Raw genomic sequence first — 21,212 nt, 5'->3', positions numbered from 1 at the left:
TGATGAGAGAAAATCATTCATCGGCTGCCTCCTGCATACCCCCTACTGGGGATCAAGTCCGCAATCCAGGCATGTGCCCTGATCAGGAATCGAACTGTGACCTCCTGGTTCATAGGTTGACACTCAACCACTGAGCCACACCAGCCAGGCTATAGATAATTATTTTATGAATTTATGAACTATATAAAGTTACCTGCTGATATCTTGGAAGTTTGGGTTTAATTTTGTGGTACAAAATAAGGTTTTATAATTTTGCAATATTAAGATGTTATCTTCAAATAGCCATCATCTCAATTTGCCTAGAACTAGAGTAGTAGGGAAACACAAAAATGCAGAGACCTATTCAAAAAGAGAGAGATGTTATGTTTTCTATTCCCTGCAAAGAATTAAGCGATAACACTACTTTCTTGCTCTGTGAACTTTGAGTTATACAGCCACCCTCTGTAAAATGAGGATACTTGACTAGATGATCTTGGAAGCTGAAGTCTGAAGTGCTGTGACTTTGGCAGTAAACGGTCCACCTGCCCTCCTAGCTAGGAATGCTAGATCTCCCTAAAGAGATGGCAGTCATCACCTAGTTTCAGGAACTATCTATGTAGGGCAGCTTCTCTGTGTACTACAGGAAGATAGAAGCCAAAGAGAAAGGAGGCCTATAGATTAGAAGAAACTTGCCGAAAACCGGTTTGGCTCAGTGGATAGAGCGTTGGCCTGCGGACTCAAGGGTCCCAGGTTCGATTCCGGTCAAGGGCATGTACCTTGGTTGCGGGCACATCCCCAGTGGGGGGTGTGCAAGAGGCAGCTGATCGATGTTTCTAACTCTCTATCCCTCTCTCTTCCTCTCTGTAAAAAATCAATAAAATATATTAAAAAAAAAAAAGAAGAAACTTAAGGGATAACCAAATGCAGTGTGTGGCCTTGTTTGGATCTGAATTCAAATAAGAAAACAGTATTAAAAACTTCTTTGAGACAGCATTTGAACATTTGACTAGATATTTGATATTAAGAAATTGTTTTAAAATCTTAGGCATGATAGTGGTGTTGTGGTTATGGTTTTTTTTTAAGTCTTCTATTTATTTTCTAGGAATACATTCTAAAATATTTATCGTATGTGATGTCTGGGATTTGGGTTAGAATCAAATCCACTGAGGGGAGGGGTGTCTAAATAAAACAATATTGGCCATGTGTTGATAATTGTTGAAGTCATATAATGGGAATAGGGGTTCATTATACTGTTCTATACATGTTTAAAGTACGTCACAATAAAAGTTTTATTAAAAAATTTTCTAACACCAAGCTGTGATTAAGGTAAGGATAGCTTTGTAATTTTAGAAAAGAGCAAAGAAATGAGTACTTAACAGTTCTATCACAGTGTTTCTGCTGACTGCCCATGTGGATTTAAAATAAATGTCATTTTACTAATATGCCTTCTAAAAAGAGGGACTTTCTTATGGCCTGCAAACAGATAGGTACTTTGAGATATTATTCCTCATTCCCAAGTTAAGCAATCTTATTTACTTTACTTACAGATTTTGATGGGGTCCTCTATCATATTTCAAATCCTAATGGAGACAAAACAAAAGTGATGGTCAGTATTTCATTGAAATTCTACAAGGAACTTCAGGCACATGGTGCTGATGAGGTAAGTTCCACATCATTTTCCTTGGGACTCTTGTTTTCTTCTCACCTTTTGTTGACAGCTTGCCACCCAGAGAAAAGATCCATGGCACTGAATTTCCCCCACTGGCACTGGCCACTCTGGATAGCGTGCTCACCTAACAGGGTTTTGGTTTTTTGTTTGCTTTTACTCTAGAGAAATAAAGATGTTCCCTAACCATTGAAAACAAAAACAGCTTTAGTTCTAAAAAAATACAGCAAAGAATACTCTTCGTTGACCGATACAAAAATGGCTATCATGAGACTTGAGATGGGTTCCCTTCTATTTCTATAACAGTGTCAAGCAGGTATATTAATTCTGGCCTCTTTAAAGTTTATGATCAGACCTAACCGGTTTGGCTCAATGGATCGAGTGTCAACCTGTGGACTCAAGGGTCCCAGGTTCGATTCCGATCGAGGGCATATACCTTGGTTGCAGGCACATTCCCAGTAGGGAGTGTGCAGAAGGCAGCTGATTGATGTTTCTCTCTCATCGATGTTTCTGACTCTCTCCCTCTCCCTTCCTCTCTGTAAAAAATCAATAAAATATATTAAAAAAATAAAGTTTATGATCATAATTTTTCATTCTGAAAATTTAGGCACAAATATTCCCTTTAAAATTTTAAATTTAATATTCTTTAGAGCTGGCCTCTTAAAGTACCTCTTCTTCTTTATGACTGCTTAGGGGAAATATGAAAGGGTGTCCATGCGTTGTGAAACTCTCGGTGGCCATGCCTTATTCACTGGTTTCGTTCAGTAGTTAAAGTAGCAGGTTTGGTTCCTGTTGAACTATATTTGCTCTGAGGAGAGCCATTTATGGAAGAAAGAAACTGCTATTACACCAGTGTGCGCACATTGTGGTTGGGTCTCAAAGCAGGAAGTATGACTCAGTTCCTGAATCAGTTTTCAAATATCTTTTAGTTTTAACAAGCTAGGTTCTCCTTAATCTGGTGAATGAAGATGCAGCCATTTCTATTTTCTTTCTGATTAAGAGTAGTAGCTCTTGATTATTTAAAATTTATGTAATGAAAAGACTGCAAAAGAATATGATAGAAATCTCAATTCTTTGGTTTAAAAATTAAAATTATATGTTAACCAAACAATGCCAAAAGCCATAAGCAGTCACCTACCTTAATTATTCATATGCAGTTGATTTGCCCCATAAATTCAAGGGAAGAGTAAAACCTTTTCTTATTTGCCTCTTAAGTTCAAAGGAAGAAGAAATGTTTAGAGATTTTGTATTCATAGTTATTTTACCTGAGAAAGAAAAGCTTCAGGAAGAAGATGTAGTGATATAAAGAATTCTATTAAAGCTAGTAGCTGATTCTTCTCTTTACCATATAGAGAGCAAGAAGAAATAAATGGCTATTAAAGTGGCCCTGCTTAGATTAACTGTAAAATAGCTACATGAAAATAAGCCAACCAAATTGTGTAATGATTTTTCCTAGGCAGCCCTCTCTCTGTAAAGATCTAGGTGCAATAATAATAATCTTTAGAAGGGAAAGAAGTGTTAATTAAGCTAGATTTCTTAAATCTCTCCAGTCTGCGCTTTCCTTCCAATGGAATGCCAGAACACATTGCTATTCTTAGAGCTACCACAAGGGTCAAAGAACCAACCCCACCCACTCAAGTGGGTGGAATGAGTAACATTCACAGTGTTGGAGCAGAGGGCACAAGTAAGTGGCTCCCAGGGTTGGTTAAACAGTGACCAGCGTGCGATAACCACAGGAAGCTTGTTACTTTGTCACAGGCCCTTTTTCAAGGCATAAAGCCTCTGCCTCTGGTGGGAAGCTTTGATGGGGATGATTGATAGGTTACCTATACCATCTCCTGGTGTTAAGGTTGGAAGAGTGGGCACAAATTGAAAAGTGAATCATAGTTAAAAGTGCAAGTGAAATAAACCAGGTACATTGGCTGGTTTGATCAAGGGGAGTGAGCAGAGGAGTTGAATGTGGTATAAATTTGGCTCTAAAAACCTTTTAGATCTTAGAACTTAGTAAGCCTGGAATTAAACCTAATCTTAAGGGCTGTGGTTTCTCCCATATCTAATTTCCCCTTCCTCCAATACTAATAGTGCACATAGTACAGAAGTGTAGCTCAGGGGCACTGTGCTAGTTAAGATCCTTACAGGATGTGCATGTTACTTTTTTCCCAAAAAATTCTTTAGAAGAAGTGGTATATAGGACACCTGAAGATCATGACCTTGAACCTTTCCCCTTTAGTTCCTCTTCTGTGAAAGAGATACCTCACAGTGGCTATATGGTCACCAAATAGGAACTATATGTGGCATTATTTATCTTTTGCCTTTATACAAACTGATATGATCCCTGGTTCATGCTTTGAGATCCACCCTATTAACCGAGCTTTGCAGTTTGAGGATTTCTTCCAGCTAAAGGAAAATGGTTAAATAATATGTGGAATATTAAAGAATAGCTAAGAATGGGAGCACGGAGAACCTCACCATGCAATAATTTTCTCAAATGGGTCATAAAATATATGGTCTGCTGCTTTTTAAAAAATATCTAGAGAGCACATTGAAAATAAGATCAGAAGAAAAACATTGATATTCACTCACATCTATTTATTGCTTGTCCTGATATGCGGGTATATGTAACTGAGACCACAGCAGTGAACAGCACAGAGTGCCTGCCCCTGTGGACCTCCACTCTGTTGCTGCCTGTGTCTACAGTGTTTTTCTCTGGCTAACGCAGTTCTTTAAAACATGCAGGTATAACTTCTATAATTAAAACAGAAGTTTGTGCTTTATTGATTTTAGAGGGGAAAAGAGAGAGAGAGATAGAAACATCAATGATGAGAGAGAATCGTTAATCGGCTGCCTCCTGCACACCCCACACTGGGGATCGAGCCTGCAACCTGGGCATGTGCCATGACCGGAAATTGAATCATGACCTCCTGGTTCATAAGTCAACACTCAACCACTGAGCCACGCCAGCTGGGCAAATATCTATCTTTTTAGTGCTTAATGTGTCCCATGTGACATTAAGTCAGAACTGTTTCTTCCAAAACAAAAAGTTTGTTTCTTAACCCATGGCAGCCTAAGAGCAATTTCCACCAGGTGAAGCAGTTATACTAGCACAGAAAAAGTAGGGAGATGTGAAAAGGTTTTATCATTTACTTCAAAAAGCTGGAAAGTAGCCAGCAGTAAGTATTCGTTTGGGGAAAAACGCCTTTAGAGAATACAATCTTCTATGGACCCACCAGTATAAATAACTGGCTAAGATTCAGTTATTCATTGTCTTGCCTTTAAAAAGCTGGTGATGAGCTAAATAATTTTAAAGCATGCAAAGTGAGCAGACTAATTGGAATCAGTTCCCAACAATTGTGATTTTATCTCTTCATTCACCTGGGCTAATGGTTTGGCCGTACTTACTTGATAACTAACGTTATCCATACTCACTTGGCATGCATCCTTCTGCTCTATTGAAAAAAAAGATGTTTACGTGCAGTGTGTGATCTGGAGGTTGTGACCAAGTCCTAACAGAGTAAAGGATGAGCCTTGATTGAAAATCAGGTCCTAGGCTAACCTTTTGGATTTAATCTCAGTTCTGTGAGTGACTTGCTTGGTATCTCAGATAAATCTGCTTCCCTCTCTGTCGTTTCCCATCTACCAAAAGAAATGAAAAATGCTGGCTTAGGAGAAGCTTGGCAAACACCGTGCTTTAAAAATAATGAAATTATCATGACCTTTGGATTAACATATTTGTTTTTGTATTTTCTAGTTACTAAAGAGAGTGTATGGGAGCTTCTTGGTAAATCCAGAATCAGGTACGTAGTAATATACATGACTGGAGAGACATGGAAAGAGACCTGCCCTGTTTGTACTATGCTTTTTTTAGCCAGCAGATTTTGTTTATTATCTTGCAAATATTTCTGTATGACCCCAGTTCCCACTGCAAGTCTCCATAAAAATAGCTTTTAAGGGGCTTTGTATTGTTCAATAATGGTACACAGTGTGGTGTACAGTATTGGTGTGTTTTTTGTGGGGTTTTGTTTTTGTTTTTGTTTTTTTACATAAAGGGTCCAGTTGACTCTTTTGTATTAATCTTTTAGCCAGAGACCCCCCTTTGTGGTGATTAAGATGCCTTTTGAAAAGACTAAGCAAATATTGATTCCCACCCAATCCCTAGAAATACCTTTTTCTGTACACAGCACATTTTGGAGAAGGAAAAGGAATATTCACAATTGTTCTCACATTTTCAAATAACAAAAATGGTCAGAAGAATTAAAGAGCACTATTGCCATCCTTGATTAGAATAGCTATGTTATACTGCTTTAAAGGAAGTTTAAAGTGGGAAAACAGTATTTTTATCCCTAAGTGATTAAGTAATCATCTCAAAATTTGAGGCATTTAACTGGCCCCCACAGTCTGGACCAGGTAGTAAGACCGTTTGAGGGTAATGTTTGTTACTCAAATATTATTGCTGTGGTACCTTGATTGATACATTGTTTTAAGAAGGAAGATGTGTCTGTCACTTTCTTTTAACAGCAGTTACTTTTGCAAGCATATTTCCTTCTCTTTTCCGACATGGTCCTGCCTCACCACTCCCCTTAGAATACTTGCTGTCTCATATATGCTGCTCTAGAAGCAAAATATCAAATACAGAAAGGTGCCTTTGGAATGTAACTTGTTACTAGGAGTATTTGTGAATGGGAGCTTTAACTGCCGTCCATAAGTAATGTTGAAATGTGTTAATCCCCAAATTGATGATACCAATATATCGCAGAAATAAAAACCAAAGGTAACTAACTGTAGACTTTAAGGGGAATCAAAGAGTTTCAGAAAGAAAGAATCAGAGCTAAAACAGAAAAATCACATAGGAAATTTGGGGCATGCTTGTCACAGCTCAGATCCTAAAATCTATCGGGACAACGAGAGTAACACAGAGAGCTTATGTTTTTGTACCTGGGCTTTTTTTCCACTTCCTACTAAAGCACAGACATTGCCAGATTAGAGACCTGTGTTCACACAAGGGCAAAACATGTGAAAAATAGTGTCTCTCCTCTTTTTCTATGGGTTTATCTGGGCAAGTTTGGAAAATGCAGCAGGGCATACTAGATTTTTTATTTTCTTCATCTTCAGTATGGTATGTTGTTTTTTAAATATATTTTATTGATTTTTTACAGAGAGGAAGGGAGAGGGATAGAGAGTTAGAAACATCAATCAGCTGCCTCTTGCACACCTCCTACTGGGGATGTGCCCGCAACCAAGGTACATACCCTTGACCAGAATCGAACCTGGGACCCTTCAGTCTGCAAGCCGACACTCTATCCACTGAGCCAAACCGGTCAGGGCCTCAGTATTTTTTTTTTCATCACATCAGAAGCCTTACTTAAAGTCTGACTTCAGCAATAGTTTTATTTATTTTGTTGGTTTTTTAAAATATATTTTATTGATTTTTTACAGAGAGGAAGGGAGAGGGATAGAGAGCTAGAAACATCGATGAGAGAGAAACATCGACCAGCTGCCTCCTGCACACCCCCTACTGGGGATGTGCCCGTAACCAATGTACATGCCCTTGACCGAAATCGAACCTGGGACCTTTCAGTCCGCAGACCGACGCTCTCTCCATTGAGCCAAACCGGTTTTGGCTATTTGTTTTATTTGGCTTCTTAAAGCTAGCAAACCTCAACTTTAAATATTTTCTTTTTTTATCTAATCTTGTGGTCTTTTGCTTACTGGTTTTTGGGTCCCTAAAATGGAATAATGCTTGATATTATTTAATATTGGAGGGCCAAAAATGTGCTAAGCACTATCTAGAGCAGAGATTTACATAGCTCATGCTCTCAATGAGGATAGACTCAACAAAAAACACAGACCTGAGGAATGTTCTTGGGAAAAAATTAAATTAAATGTTCAAGATGTTCAGCAATATGAAATCCTTTGCAGTTCTGGTAAAAGTATTCCCATCAGTTGCCTAGAATATGAAATGATCCTCAGTGATGTGCAGATAGATATTTATCTATAGGCATTTGGGCACATACTAATCATTTCTTTATATAGTCAAGCGTGCCAGCCTTGTGTGCTTTAAGGAGCCAGAACAGTGCAGTGGTCAGCAGCCTTGAATTTCAGTCCTGTTCTGCCTCATTTATTGATGATTCACTGTGTTCCAGACACTTTAAATATTGTACTTTTCTCTTAACTCTCCCAATCGTCTCCCCCATCTCACCCCACCCCCTTTTTTAACAGATGCAAGAATTGGAGAGGTTAGGCAGTCTGTCTAAGGTCACAAAAGTGGCAAGGCCAGGATTTGGCTCCAGTTCTGTTTAGCTCCAAATAGAGTTGCCTCTACCTCTCTGTCATGCTGCATTTGTCATGGCACTTTGCCTGTTTGAAGCTCTTTTTCCCTCTGAAATGAGAATAAAAATCTGACCTGCCTGTTTCAAAGTATTCCTATGGAGACCAAATGAAGTAAAATATTTTAAAACATTTTGAAAAATTTAGTGTATACAAATAAAAGCTACTGGAGATTTTTTTTTTTCTAGATTTTTCCATATCCTGCCTCCTTCCACAAAGGACTTGCAATGGTACATAAGGAGGTATATTTTATTATCAGAAAGATACCCAGTGCCCTGCCGGTGTGGCTCAGTGGCTGAGCATAGACCCATGAACCTAGAAGTGTCTCTCTATACTTCTCCCGTCCTCTCTCTCTAAACTCAATAAAAGCGTATTTAAAAAATAAATAAAAAAGATGCCCAGTTTGTTGGCACTTGGCACATTAAGTCTCCGAGAAAAATTTTACTCAGTCGCCTTCACAACTGTGCGTAGAACACTAAATTTCTAATCAAAGTTTCCAGAGGATGTCGTCTTCCCATTTACTTGTAATCAGTCATCTTCGATATTAATTCAAATTTTTGCATAGCGTTTGTTAATTAGCTGTATGTATACAGTGATGTTACAAGAATTGAGATTTTATTTCACCTCATTTGTCCTATGAGGTTGGTGGGAATGGACAGCATTCTACCGGGGTTAAAAGTATGAGCATTGAGACAAAATAAAATGTCATAAGAACTTGGAAAGTTTTTGTTTGTTTTTTAATAATATCATACTGGGTGTTTTTTTCCCGCCAGGATACAATGTCTCTTTGCTATACGACCTTGAAAATCTGCCTGCATCCAAGGATTCCATTGTGCATCAGGCTGGCATGTTGAAACGAAATTGTTTTGCCTCTGTCTTTGAGAAATACTTCCAGTTCCAAGAAGAGGGCAAGGAAGGAGAGAACAGGGCAGTTATCCATTATAGGGATGATGAGACCATGTGAGTAAAGAATATGGTTCTGAAGCCTGGGTATGGCTGTCGCACACACTTATCAAAAGACATACAGCTAGGTCAAACCTTAGACTCTGTGTGTGAACCCTCCTCCCCCGAAGTGTCTTTCTCATAAATTCTTTAAGCCAGGATGTATGATTTGAGGTCAGAGGGGAGGCTACTTCCCTAGTCTCCAGTATTGAACATTGGCAATAGATGAAAAGAGAATCTAGTGCTTTCCTTTAAGGTGCCACTGTTCTGCGTCCCCTTCGGTAATATAGCCGGATAATCAGGAGGTAGAGGGTGCCCATAGGTTCTGTGTTATTGCAACTCTTGGATCATCTATATGCTGTGAGTTTCATTGTATGTAAAGAATTAAACTTTTAAAGTGGTGTTCAGAGAATCACTAACTCGAGATTCCATTTCATACCATATAGGCAAAGTTAATAATATCTACTTTGGTGATTTTCCTCTCCTGCCGCTCTCAGGCCATGCACTTATTATACGAACTTTGTTGGCCATAACTACTTAGTCTCACTGGGCACACCTTGTTTTATGAATTGAGAGATTTATGACTTTACCCTCCTAATTTACTTGTAGATCAAGTTCTTAACAAAACCCCGTTCTGACTCTGTACTTACTCATGGGTTTTGTTCCCCTCAGGTATGTTGAGTCTAAAAAGGACAGAGTCACGGTAGTCTTCAGCACAGTGTTTAAGGATGACGACGATGTGGTCATTGGAAAGGTGTTCATGCAGGTATGGAGCGGACGTCTTGGGGCAAAACCATAGTGTGGTGGTTTATAACCTGGCACCAAAACCCACCATAGGCACAGAAAAGAGAACTGTCAGTTCTGTTGATGTTGGACCTTGTTGAAGATTCAATTAAACAGCCCCCACCACTGAATGTTTCTTAGTGGTTTTAGCCTTTGTAGGACTGGACTAGAGGGTGATTTGAGTATTAAACATACTAACAATATGACTAAAATATTAAGCATCCTACCTGCCATGGGGGTCTTTGATTTAAAGCTTGGTCACACTTCCTATCCTCTTGTATTCATCAGATTTCTGGCAAGGTCTATTGACTTTTGTCACTAGATTCCTGAGTCTGATACCTGCTAACCAGTTGCTGGCTCTGGGACATGAGAGCTCATGATGAAGTGGTATCCAGGCTGATTTCTCCTGAAATGGCTTGGCATTCAAAATCTAGTATAGTGGTTAAGTTTTCAAAAAACTTTATGTTCGTTCTGTTCCTTGGTAGGGTGATGAGATTTAAGAATTCTGAGGCAGAGTTTTTTTTTGCCAAGTGGAGTTGAAAGATAGTTGTACTTAATATAGTGCGGATACTTGATTACAACGTGGCTAGGGAAATCTTCAAAAGTGATCTCAATTTGATCCATCTGTCATGGCTTTTTGTGTTTAGACTAATGAATCAGAAACTCTAATTTTGGAGTCCCTATGCAGAAGAATTGGAATATTAATACTTCTAGCCTTTGAGAGTAATAAATTTTGTATGTATGTTTGAGAGAGAGAGAGAGAGAGAGAGAGAGAGAGAGAGAGAGAGAAAGAGATATATATATATATATAATATCTTGGGTCCAAAATGTAAGCCTCCAGACAGGAGTTTCATATATTTTTGTGCAGAATTGACGGGAATTAAATGCAGTAGCTCAGAAATTGGGGTAAATCCAGACCAACGAACTAATTTTAAAAGCTATGAAGTATATATTTAGATTTGGCTGGTTTTTACCAATCTTGTTCCATTTTATTCCAGGCGACATCTTAGCTTCTTTTTATACTCTAAACAGATCTTATCTTGGAGAGTGTACTGGAGATTTGTTTCCTAGGAGAATTTTGTGTATTTTTTTGTTTATGAATGTAAATCCTCCCTCACAGTACATGTGGTAGAGGACTTGTCTAAAAGGGAAAACAAAGTCTCTGCATTTTTGCACTGACAGCATCTCCAGTTAGTGACTGGCCTGGCACTGTGCAGGCTCATATGGTGTCTGGGAATGTGAAATGGCTGTGCTCAGGAAGCCATCTGCCCGCCTCCCTCTCCAAACTGAAAGTCTAGGGTCACTTATTTGAAATGACCATAGAAACCTAGACTGACTCTGCCAGTTTTTTCCCAAAAATAAATAATCTGCGCATTTTCTTGGGCCTAGTTATTTTAAACTTCTAGGAGAAAGAACAATGGATGCCTGGCACAGAATGTTGTGACCTGGGACACTGTTTGAAGTCCCTCGTGGTCACTAGTCTGCTTGCTGTGGGCCTTTGTGGGTTTTCCCATGCCAACATGCACTTCTAGCCTGGTCAGAACACAATTCCTGCTTTTGTCATTTGGCAGACACACTCTGAGGGATGCTTACTGCCTGTAGAAAAAAGACAGGGAGTTTCCAGTCCACATACACACAATGGTCTAGTGCCTGGATTGGTGCATTATCTTTGTAGGCCTGTAAGCTGATGTATGCCCACAAAGAGAAAGGCTGGTAGGTGTCATCATTTCAATGCTTATTCTGTGAAAAGCAATTAAAAACAACTCTTTTGGAGATTGGAGTATGGTAAACTAGAATTTTTCCATATTACGTAGATCTTAAAGTCAGTAACTAAGAAAAGTTAAATGGAAACCACTGGGTTCCCTATGTTGAGGGACAAGACACAAGCCATCTGCCTCTTTAGATATTTGTGAAGATATTATTTTGAGGACCCTTGCTATCTGTATATTTGTGTGATTATATATATATGTAATATACTAGAAGCCTGGTGTACGAAATTCGTGCACGGGTGCAGTCCCTAGGCCTGGCTGGCGATCGAAGCCCGAGTGTCTAGCATGGATGGGCAGGTCCCAGCTGATCTCTGGGCCCCCGGGCTCCCGGGCCCCCGCGCGCACCCTCTGCCTGAGTAATCGGGCCCCTGCCCGGCTCCCTCAGTGCCTGGGAGCCCTGCTCACACCCGCCTTGGCTTGGTGCTGCCCGCTCACCTGCTCCACCATCCCACCAAGGTCCCGCTCTCGACAGGGCCTATTGGGGCCGGCAGTGCCTCCACTGCCAGCACCGTATCACTGACACCCGCCATGTTCTGCGCCACCCCCTGGTCAGCGCACGTCATAGTGAGTGGTCGAACTCCTGGTCAAGGGGACAATTTGCATATTAGGCTTTTATCTATTTTATAAAAGGCCTGTGGCCCTGACGCCGTAACAACCAAAGACTGGCGCGGGTGAGTGGGGCTGCACGATTTCGTGCACTGGGCTTCTAGTTATATAATAATATATAGGATATTTTCCTCACTTGGGAACAGAGTCAAAGTCAATTTTTTTGTTTGTTTTGTTAATCCTCACTGGAGGATACTTTTTCCATTGATTTTTAGAGAGAGTAGAAGAGAGAAAGAGACAGAGATTAAAACATTGGTTGGTTGCCTCCCACACAGGACCCTGAACAGGGCCAGGGTCATGTAACAGAGGTACATGCCCTTGACCAGAATCAAACCTGGGGCCCTTCAGTCCTTGGGCCAACGCTCTATCCACTGAGCCAAACTGGCTAGGGCCAAAGTCAGTAATTTTGGTAGATATTGCCAAGCTCTCCTCCACAGAAGGTGTACCATTTTCCCTTCCATTCGTTTTAACATGCCCATTTCCCCAGAATGTGTTGTCAGACTTGGATTTCTTTCAATCTGATGGATTTTAAATGGTATCTATGTTCCATTATGAGCAAGGTCAAAACATCTTTTCTTATGTTTAAGGTTTTTGTTTTTCTTTACTTGTGAGGTATCTTTTTATGTTCTTTACCCATTTTTCAGTTGAGTTATTGATCTTCTCTATTTCTTCATATAGTAGGGAGATTAGCCATTTGTCTGTGATAAGAGTTGCAATTTTCCCCTCCAGTTTGTCATTAGATTTTGTAGTCTTTTTATTCCCCCATGCAGAAGTAGTTCATTTACACATAATTAAATTGATCAATCTTGTCCTTTATGGCTTTCTTGATTTTGAGTCATAGAAACTCCTTTCCTACTTCAAGATTATAAAGAAATTGACCTAGCCTGGCCGGCATGGCTCAATGGTTGAGCCTGTGAGCCAGGAGGTCACGGTTCAATTCCGGCTCAGGGCACGTGCCTGGGTTGCAGGTTTGATCTCCAGTAGGAAGTGTGCAGGAGGCAGCTGATCGATGATTCTCTCTCATTGTTAATGTTTCTATCTCTCCCTCTTCCTTCCTCTCTGAAATATATTTAAAGAAAAAAAAATTGACCTGTGTTATTTTTCTAGAATTTTTAGTTTCATTTTACACATAAATCTTTTTATGATCTATTTGGAGTTTCTCCTGGTCTGTAACATAAAAGATGGACCCATCCAGCTATCCATGGCTACCCACTGGTCCCAATAGCAATAATTTAAAAGCACATGTTAATACTACTGATTCAAGATGCTACCTGTATCATATACTAAATTTCTGTAGATACTTGGATTTATTCTGAACTCCTGTAATAAATTGTGCTGTGATAGAAAAGAAAAATAGTATTGTGATGCTCAAGACCTCCTACCTGGAGGGAGAAAAAGAGATAGTATTGCTGATACATATGTAACAAAGACACTAAGGAAAGAAACTGGGTGGTTGGTGGGTTGATTTTTAAGTATTAAGAGAGAGAACCAAAGAGAAAGACATGACATTTCTAAAGGAGAAGTAAGTCTTAAATGTATTATTTTCTATATGCAGAACTAATGAAATAGTAATGTCACCTCAGATTTATAAATACCCCATCTGGATGTGAATGCCACATTTATAAGTGAATTGGAGCCTTTGAGAAACTTACTAAACACAAGAAAATGCTGGCAGATGGTTATTATCTGTTTTGTTTTCTCCCCTAAGGCTGAAGAGTAAAACCAATAGAAGTTAGAAAACCTCCCAGCCCCTTTGCATAATGAAAGGTGTTTTCTAGAGATGGGCAATCTCTAGAGTTTTGCTTTAGGAATTTCCATTTTCAATGATCATAACTCCTTTTCAGCCTCTCCAAATAGTTTTCTTTTGGAGAACAAAATTCAAAAGGGAGTAACCTAATGCAGCTATGTTGATTTATTTTCTACCAACTGAGATCCCAGAGTAGACATTAGAACTCCTCAAGTGTTATCCTTCCTTTGCCGTTAATTTGCTGGGAGCTTCCTGATCAGTGTGTATTATTACCTCCAAATGGAAACATGGTTTCTGTTCCTTCCTGTAGAATGTAAGTCAGCTAGGGTAGAAGTGCTTTCTTTCATTCAGCAATCCATGTGCTAGGCAGCCTCTTTGAAGGACAAAGGAATAGCTAGAGGAATAAAGTAGAATCCTTGGCTTGAGGAACTCACAACCTGGTAGGGAAGCCAGCTGCATTAATAAATAGTGCAGTGTCATAGTAGAGGTTTGTAGAAAAGACATGGGAAACCCACGGAGAGAGCAGCCAGCTGTCCCAGGCTGCTGGAGATGGCATTATAAAAGAGGTCATATGTGAGCGTAGTAGAAGAGCGGCTGTTTAAACATGCTTTTAGTGCTCATAAAACTCAGGTCTTGGTTAAGCCCTTGGTTCCATCCTTCTGTCATCACTCAGTGACTTTGGATCATCTGGTCTTACTGGCATTGCTGGAAAATCTAGTTCAGTTCTTACAGATCTGGGTTGAGACAGGGATGCCTTATATCATTTATCTGTTTACACAGGAATGTATGGATTGGAAAAGCTTGAGACTTGGAGATTTGAACAGGGATGGTGTGGCTGATTGTCTTATCCTCAGTCATTTTGCTGTAGCTTGATAAGGATGGGTGGGCTCGTTTTGTTAAAGGTGATGAGCTCTTACGCAGCATGGTGACTGTTTATTTAGTCCAGGGCCATTCAAGAGCCAGAATTAAACATTAGGTTTTCATTTCTCATGTCACACGGTCTCCTTGTCTCAGTGAACACTGTAAGACAACTCAGCTTCTTTAACTGCGTTGTCTTCTGCCCCATGAAGAGCTTAAATTTCGTCTAAAGTTCTCATTGATGAATTCTAAATAGTAACAGGATCTAAGATATTTCAGTGAAACAAGACTGTGTTAACACCCGGAGCTCAGAGAAAATGTGGTATTCATGAGACTGAAAGACATGGAGATGAGGGTGAAGGGAGTGATAAAAAAAATCGGTCTGCTCATCAGGATTTATATGCAAAGATAAAAGGAGTTGAGACTTCCTCTTGAAGTCTTAACCAAGTTTAAGCTTGGGTTCCATTCATCCAGAAATTTTAAAGATTTCCTGAAAAGTATCACCTCCTTCACATTGAATCAACAAAACTACTAAGTAGTAGCCCTTACCTTAAATTAAATCTGGTTCTCCCAGTGCTTTGCAATTTGTCATCTGTTTAATCTCAGATATGATTCTACCACCTATGATATTCTAAAACAAGAGAAAGGGAAGAAGATTAACAATGGCTTTTATCACATTTTGAATATTGAACATAAGTACATTCTGATTTCTACTTTTTGAATCTGAAGTGCGTTGTTAGCACCAGCACTTGTAATATTTCACATTAGGTATAGTTGAGTTTTAGTCATCTACTGGTCCAGAGAGCTGAAAGGTCACACCCCACAGAGCAAAACCCGTAACATAAGTTGCTATTTATCTTACACCAGATTCTCTTTGCTTTGTCCTGGCAGGAGTTCAAAGAAGGACGCAGAGCCAGCCACACGGCCCCACAGGTCCTCTTTAGCCACAGGGAACCTCCTCTGGAGCTGAAAGACACCGATGCTGCTGTGGGTGACAACATTGGCTACATTACCTTCGGTAAGCAGGGTGAGGTCACCATGTTTGTGTGCCTTTGATGCGTTCAGACTACAGACTGCCTACCCTGGACAAACCTTTGTTAAATGTGAGGGGGAGGGGGCAAAAGTAGGCATACCAATGCTGTAAGTGGGGTGTCACAAGATACTAATTATAGGTCATGTACAGTAGTCATCTCTCCTTTTTCTTGTTTTAAATCCTAAGGGGAGGGGTAGCCTCTGATGTCAAGTGTTGGGAGTAAAGCATTGCTGAGCAGCTGTTGGGAGTTCTCTGTCATTTGGCATTTCTTGGTTTTCTTGGAATTAGGCTGAAGCTCCAACCATAATTCACTTATTCCACTTTTTCCACTGAGGAATTCAGGTCTTCCCATCTTACAGCTGCTTCTGCCTAGTGATCTGGCTTGGCTCATTGTTAGAGCTGACAGTTTGGAATAACGGTGTGTACACACACTGTACCTCATGCCCTAAAATGTCCCCTTTCGTGAAGTTTTCATTAATTCACCTCAGTGCTAAATGGGGTGAGTGGATTTACCCTATTTCCTTACATCTAAGCTACACATTTTTTCTTTTCATGAGGTCAGGATGCAGCTACAGTTCATAGCATATCACAGTTTAATTGGCAGCATATGTCTCTGTGGTACATAAACTGATGGTAAACTTCCAGCCATGAGCATCTTAGGTTCTGTACAGTGTAGTTATCCTATCCTGGTGGTCACTTCTTTTCGGGGCACATTCCTTTTCATTTCAGCAAAACTTCATACTTAGGATTTTGCTGATGGTGAAGCCACTGAGTAGAGTAGGTGCGGGAAATAGAGAGGATTCAAGAAGCCAAAGGGGGCAGGGGCGGGGGTATAGGTGCAGAGGGCTGAGTGCCTGCACAGGTCTTCAGGTGGTCAGTGCTATGGGAGCCGCTTTTCTCAGCCTCCATCCAAAGCAGTCCCTCCTGCCTGTCCTCATCAAGAGAGTTCAAGTCCTTATTGTTTATACCATAATGTTTGGTTTTCACCACAGGAATACCGGGTCTTGTCTGAATCTAGTTTATCTGAAGGTTTACTCTACTTCAGCACCAAGGACATAGTACAGGCAGGCTTGGTTTCCTAATCCTTGGTTTCCTAATTCTTTCTTTTTAATACATTTTTTTTATTGATTTCAGAGAGGAAGGGAGAGGGAGAGAGAGATAGAAACATCAATGATGAGAGAGAATCATTGATCGGTTGCCTCCTGCACACCCCCTCCTGGGGATCGAGCCTGCCACCCGGGCATGTGCCCCTGGCTGGAATCTAACCTGGGACCCTTCAGTCCGCAGGCTAATGCTCACCACTGAGCCAAACCAGCTGGGGCCTAATCCTGATTTCTTAAGGTAAAGTATTTTCTCCAAAGTTAGTAGATAGTAGTATCGCCTTTCAAAGAGATTGCTAAGCTGCAGAGGCATGTGGCAGGCAAGGTTTTATTATTTTGGGAGTGCACAGCCACAGAATCCGGAACTGGGATGAATGCCAGGGCCACGCCCTTTCCTTGGGGAGCTCTGTTTTCTGCCATGATCGCCTCCTTTTTCTGAGTGTCCTCACCTGCACTCACTGGCACGGCACCTGCCCTAGTTAAGGTCTTTATCCCTTCCTGGTCTCAAGGAGGAAACCCTGACAGCCTGGGCATGAAACGAGTGGATGATACTTAAGCAGGAGATGGGAGCTAACGGTGGGTTACTGGTCTTCCTGCCCTTTGGCATTGGTGTTATATGTTGACCCTTTTTTTGTGCCCCCCAGTGCTGTTCCCTCGCCACACCAATGCCAGCGCTCGAGACAATACCATCAACCTGATCCACACGTTCCGGGACTACCTGCACTACCACATCAAGTGCTCTAAGGTGAGAGGAGCCACAACATCTCAGCTCCTGTGCCCTCGGTCATTCTCTCCACTAGAGCTGATAACAAAAAGTCATCCTGTAGTCCAGGCTGTTGCTGTGAACTCTAAGTAGATGGTTCTAGAGGTCAGGAAATCACGGTTTTTGATTCATCTCTCCCCCACCACCACTCCCCCTAGCAGAGAGATGAATCTATGTCTCCTGCTTCCCTGCAAAGCCCTGTGTCAATTCAGGGGATGTTTCCAAACCTTCCTGATAACTTCTAGTGAAAGCAAAGCTGTCTTTCTAGTATGGGACTCTGCTTCAGTACTCGATGTGTTTGCCCCCAGGCCTATATTCACACACGTATGCGGGCAAAAACATCCGACTTCCTCAAGGTGCTGAACCGTGCACGCCCAGATGCCGAGAAGAAAGAAATGAAAACAATCACGTGAGTAGGGCGAGCCCACAACAAGACCACAACAAGAGCTTAGTGAGCTCCTCTCCTGAGCTCACTAAGCAGGAAATAGTGGGTGTTGGTAGCCTGGCCCTTCGGCTATCTTCTGGGCAGTAGCTATCCATATGTGAGGCAGCAGAGTTGGGCCTCAGCTACCAGACAGACTAAAGGTGGGGTGAACAGGTTTTCATTTCTGAATGGGCGGGGCTGTGTTTCCTTATTCCCACATGTTTGTGAGCTAGAAGAATGGCAGCTAGAACACAATGGGACCTTTTTACCCAGATAGGCTGTGTTCTCTCTGGGCCTGAGTTGAGGTCAGTGTTGTCCTTCTCAAGGTCTTCCTGGAGAAGGAGTAATTTACTTTAACAACATTTGCTTGAGTAAATGGGCCTGGAAACACACACCAGTGTTGTTTTTCCTGGTCTGCTCCTCAGCAGGCGTTTTGCATGGAGAAGAGGTTGCCTTTATCAGGGATGGAAATGGTGAGTGTGTACAGGAGAGGCCTCTTGATCTAGAGCCTGGAGATTTAGGTCTTTGTGTAAAGTGCCAGGCCTTGGTTCCCTTGCTGGTGAAGTTTAGGCAATCCTGTTCTTAAAATAAGGTAATAGGTACTTATTTACTGTCTTTTGTGCCCATTGAATTACAGTATTGAGGGGACCTAAGCCTCCCTCCCACACTTTCCCCCAGTGCCCTTCACAGCTGGTGTATTTGCCAACACCCAGTACTCTTGCAGATAACCTTTGGTAGGTGTTGTATGCATAAAGCTTCAAGCTCTCTCCTCTGGCTAGTTAGTTTCTGCTGCCACTTGACTGGATGAGAGGAGTATCTGGCTCTTAATGTGCCTGAGCAGAGGGTTTTCAACCTCTGAAACACCAGATAGCAGTTAAAGTCGCCCCTGGCTTCTTCAGGCAAAGGCTTTGGAGACTTCCAGTCTCATTAGGAAATTAGTACCAAAGGCCTTTCTCTGGAGTAGCTCTGCCCAGAGCCTGAGTGCTGTTCAGCCTGTAACTAGATCCTCTGCTTAGATGCCCAGGTACTCTGGCAACAAAATGGCAGCATGATTCCTTCTGCAGCTTCTGGCCTATCCTAAAACAGGGCGGCGAATGGGTGCAGACAGAAGCAGGTGTAAGTGCTGAGACACACATGTTCTTTCTGCCCCTCCAGAACCTTGCCTCCATCCTGGAGTTTACAACCTTCCCTTCTTTCTCTGCTCACTTTCCACAGGAGTGCTTTTCTCACCAGGCACCACTTTGGTGACCCTGAGTGTGAGGCAACCCATTTTGTGCCACTTTCAGAGCTCAGGGGAGAGAAGGCAGTTTGGTAGAGCCCAGGAGGTGAACAAGCAGCTAGGGACAGCAGAAGGAAGCCTGACTTGGCCAGCCTGTCAAACACCAAACACAGGGAGTCACAGGGCTGCCTGCTTGTCCATTCAGGAGATGAGCCCACTAGGCAGCCACTGCCCAGTGTCTTCCCCCACGCCTCCTTCACCCTGCTACACAGCCAACAGGTGCTCCTGGGAGTTGCTGCAAAGTGAGTGCAGTTGTCTGAGGGGCAGGATAGAACAACTCTATCCTGATAGGGGAATTGGGAAAGGATGAGTCATTGAAATTAATAAATTGCCCATAAACCTCCTCCTTGGGACTTACAAAGAGCAGCTTTGCCTTTTTCTGTCCCGAAACCTCTCTTTGGCAGAGATGGGCCCCAGAAAGAAGGGGGAGGCAGATACCTGCAGCCATCCCCAAAACCAGATTATGTTACTAAGGGTAGGCAGGAGTTAACTGGTTCAGCTGGGCAGGAGAAGCCAGGACACCCACACACACACTTCCTGGTACAATAGAGCAGAAGGGGCCTGCAGAACCATGAACAGCATGTAATAGGGTGGCAGGCCTGCTGCAAGAAATGGCCCCGGATCAGAAGCCAACCGTTAGCAGGCCCCGGATCAGAAGCCAGCCGTTAGCACTTACAGTGCTCTGCCAGAATCAAAGGCTCATGAACTTTTTATTGGAGGTGGGATGGTTTCCTTTGGGGGTGGGTGAGACATTCAGGGCATGAAAAAATTCCCATAGTTCTCAGCTCTTGCTTCCAGGCTGCTTTAGCAAATACTACTCTCTGTCATTGAGAACCCGCCTATTCTCAAAGCTACCCTTGTGGGGGAATAGTGGGTAGAACACGACTCAGAAGCCTAGCCAGGCAGGTATTCTGTAACCACAAGTGTAATTGAGGGTTACTTCTTTGATCATTCTGCCTCCATGGTGAAAGATTTAAAATGGGATTGCCATCTGCTGCCCAAAAAGCTATAAGCTGTGTAGGAGGAGCCTGATCTCTACCAGGAAAAGGCTTGTGCCCACTCTGAAATACAAGTAGATCTAGGCCACCCAGAAACTGTGGACAAATGATTTTCCTTTCTACTGAGGACGTTGAATGTCCTCATGGACTTAGCGCAGGTATTTCCTGGTACCTGAAAGTACTCAATAGAACGAAAGAGCTGGTGGAACCTTTCCACCTCGTGCTTAGTGTCTCTTTGGGATCCCATCCCTAGTTCAGGAGTGTGGGTGGAAGGTAAGGTGAGCCTGAAACTAGCCTTGACACTTATTCTCTGCTTTTAAAGGGGGAAGACGTTTTCATCCCGCTAACTCTTGGGAACAGGAAGAGGAAGCTGCTGGCAACTGAAGGCTGGAACACTTGCTACTGGATAATCGTAGCTTTTAATGTTGCACCTCTTCAGGTTCTCAAGGGATTCTCCATTTAGGTTCCATTTTGTACACGTTGGAAAATAATCTGCAGAAACGAGCTGTGCTTGCAAGGACTTGATAGTTCCCAAGAATTAAAAAAAAAAAAAAATCCACTTGATCAACTTAATTCCTTTTCTTTATCTTCCCGCCCTCACTCCCCTTCCCTTCCACCCTCCTTCCAAGCTCTTTTGCTTTGCAATATATTACTGGTAATGAGTTGCAGGATAATGCAATCTTAACTTGTTTTCTCCTCAGTATTTGAGTTCAAAACTCCTGTATCTAAAGAAATACGGTTGGGGTCATTAATAAAGAAAATCTTTCTATCTTACATGAGAATTTGCTGGGTTTCTAGACTGTGAGTCCAAAAGAGAGGTGAGATGGAGAACGAGGAACCTGAAGACCTGAACTGGAAAACCTCAGGCTCCAGAGCCCCTCAGCCTCCCCTTAGAGAGAATGGCTAGCTAGTGAGCTCTTGGTTGGCATTTCTGAGTAAAC

At 41.8% G+C, this 21,212-nt stretch overlaps 1 protein-coding gene across 3 annotated transcripts in view; it reads left to right on the top strand.

Annotated features, from left to right (window-relative positions):
* Positions 1 to 20,835, top strand: part of ARPC2 (actin related protein 2/3 complex subunit 2) — a 29,097-nt gene extending 8,262 nt beyond the window's left edge. For 2 of the 3 annotated variants that reach the window (XM_008145178.3, XM_054723452.1), the window contains 8 exons: positions 1,527 to 1,639; positions 5,394 to 5,439; positions 8,743 to 8,929; positions 9,584 to 9,677; positions 15,566 to 15,692; positions 17,452 to 17,552; positions 17,879 to 17,979; positions 20,594 to 20,835. In XM_008145178.3, the coding sequence (XP_008143400.1) occupies positions 1,527 to 1,639; positions 5,394 to 5,439; positions 8,743 to 8,929; positions 9,584 to 9,677; positions 15,566 to 15,692; positions 17,452 to 17,552; positions 17,879 to 17,979; positions 20,594 to 20,618 (794 nt within the window). In that variant the 3' untranslated portion in view covers positions 20,619 to 20,835. Of the gene's footprint in view, positions 1 to 1,526; positions 1,640 to 5,393; positions 5,440 to 8,742; positions 8,930 to 9,583; positions 9,678 to 15,565; positions 15,693 to 16,987; positions 17,049 to 17,451; positions 17,553 to 17,878; positions 17,980 to 20,593 lie in introns of those variants that run through there. The other variant, XM_054723453.1, reaches the window with a different exon arrangement.
* The last annotated feature ends 377 nt before the right edge of the window (positions 20,836 to 21,212 follow it).

This window comes from Eptesicus fuscus, chromosome 11, assembly GCF_027574615.1.
Source record: "Eptesicus fuscus isolate TK198812 chromosome 11, DD_ASM_mEF_20220401, whole genome shotgun sequence".
NCBI classification, from domain to species: Eukaryota; Metazoa; Chordata; class Mammalia; order Chiroptera; family Vespertilionidae; genus Eptesicus; species Eptesicus fuscus.
This window is presented reverse-complemented; position numbering and strand designations above follow the sequence as displayed.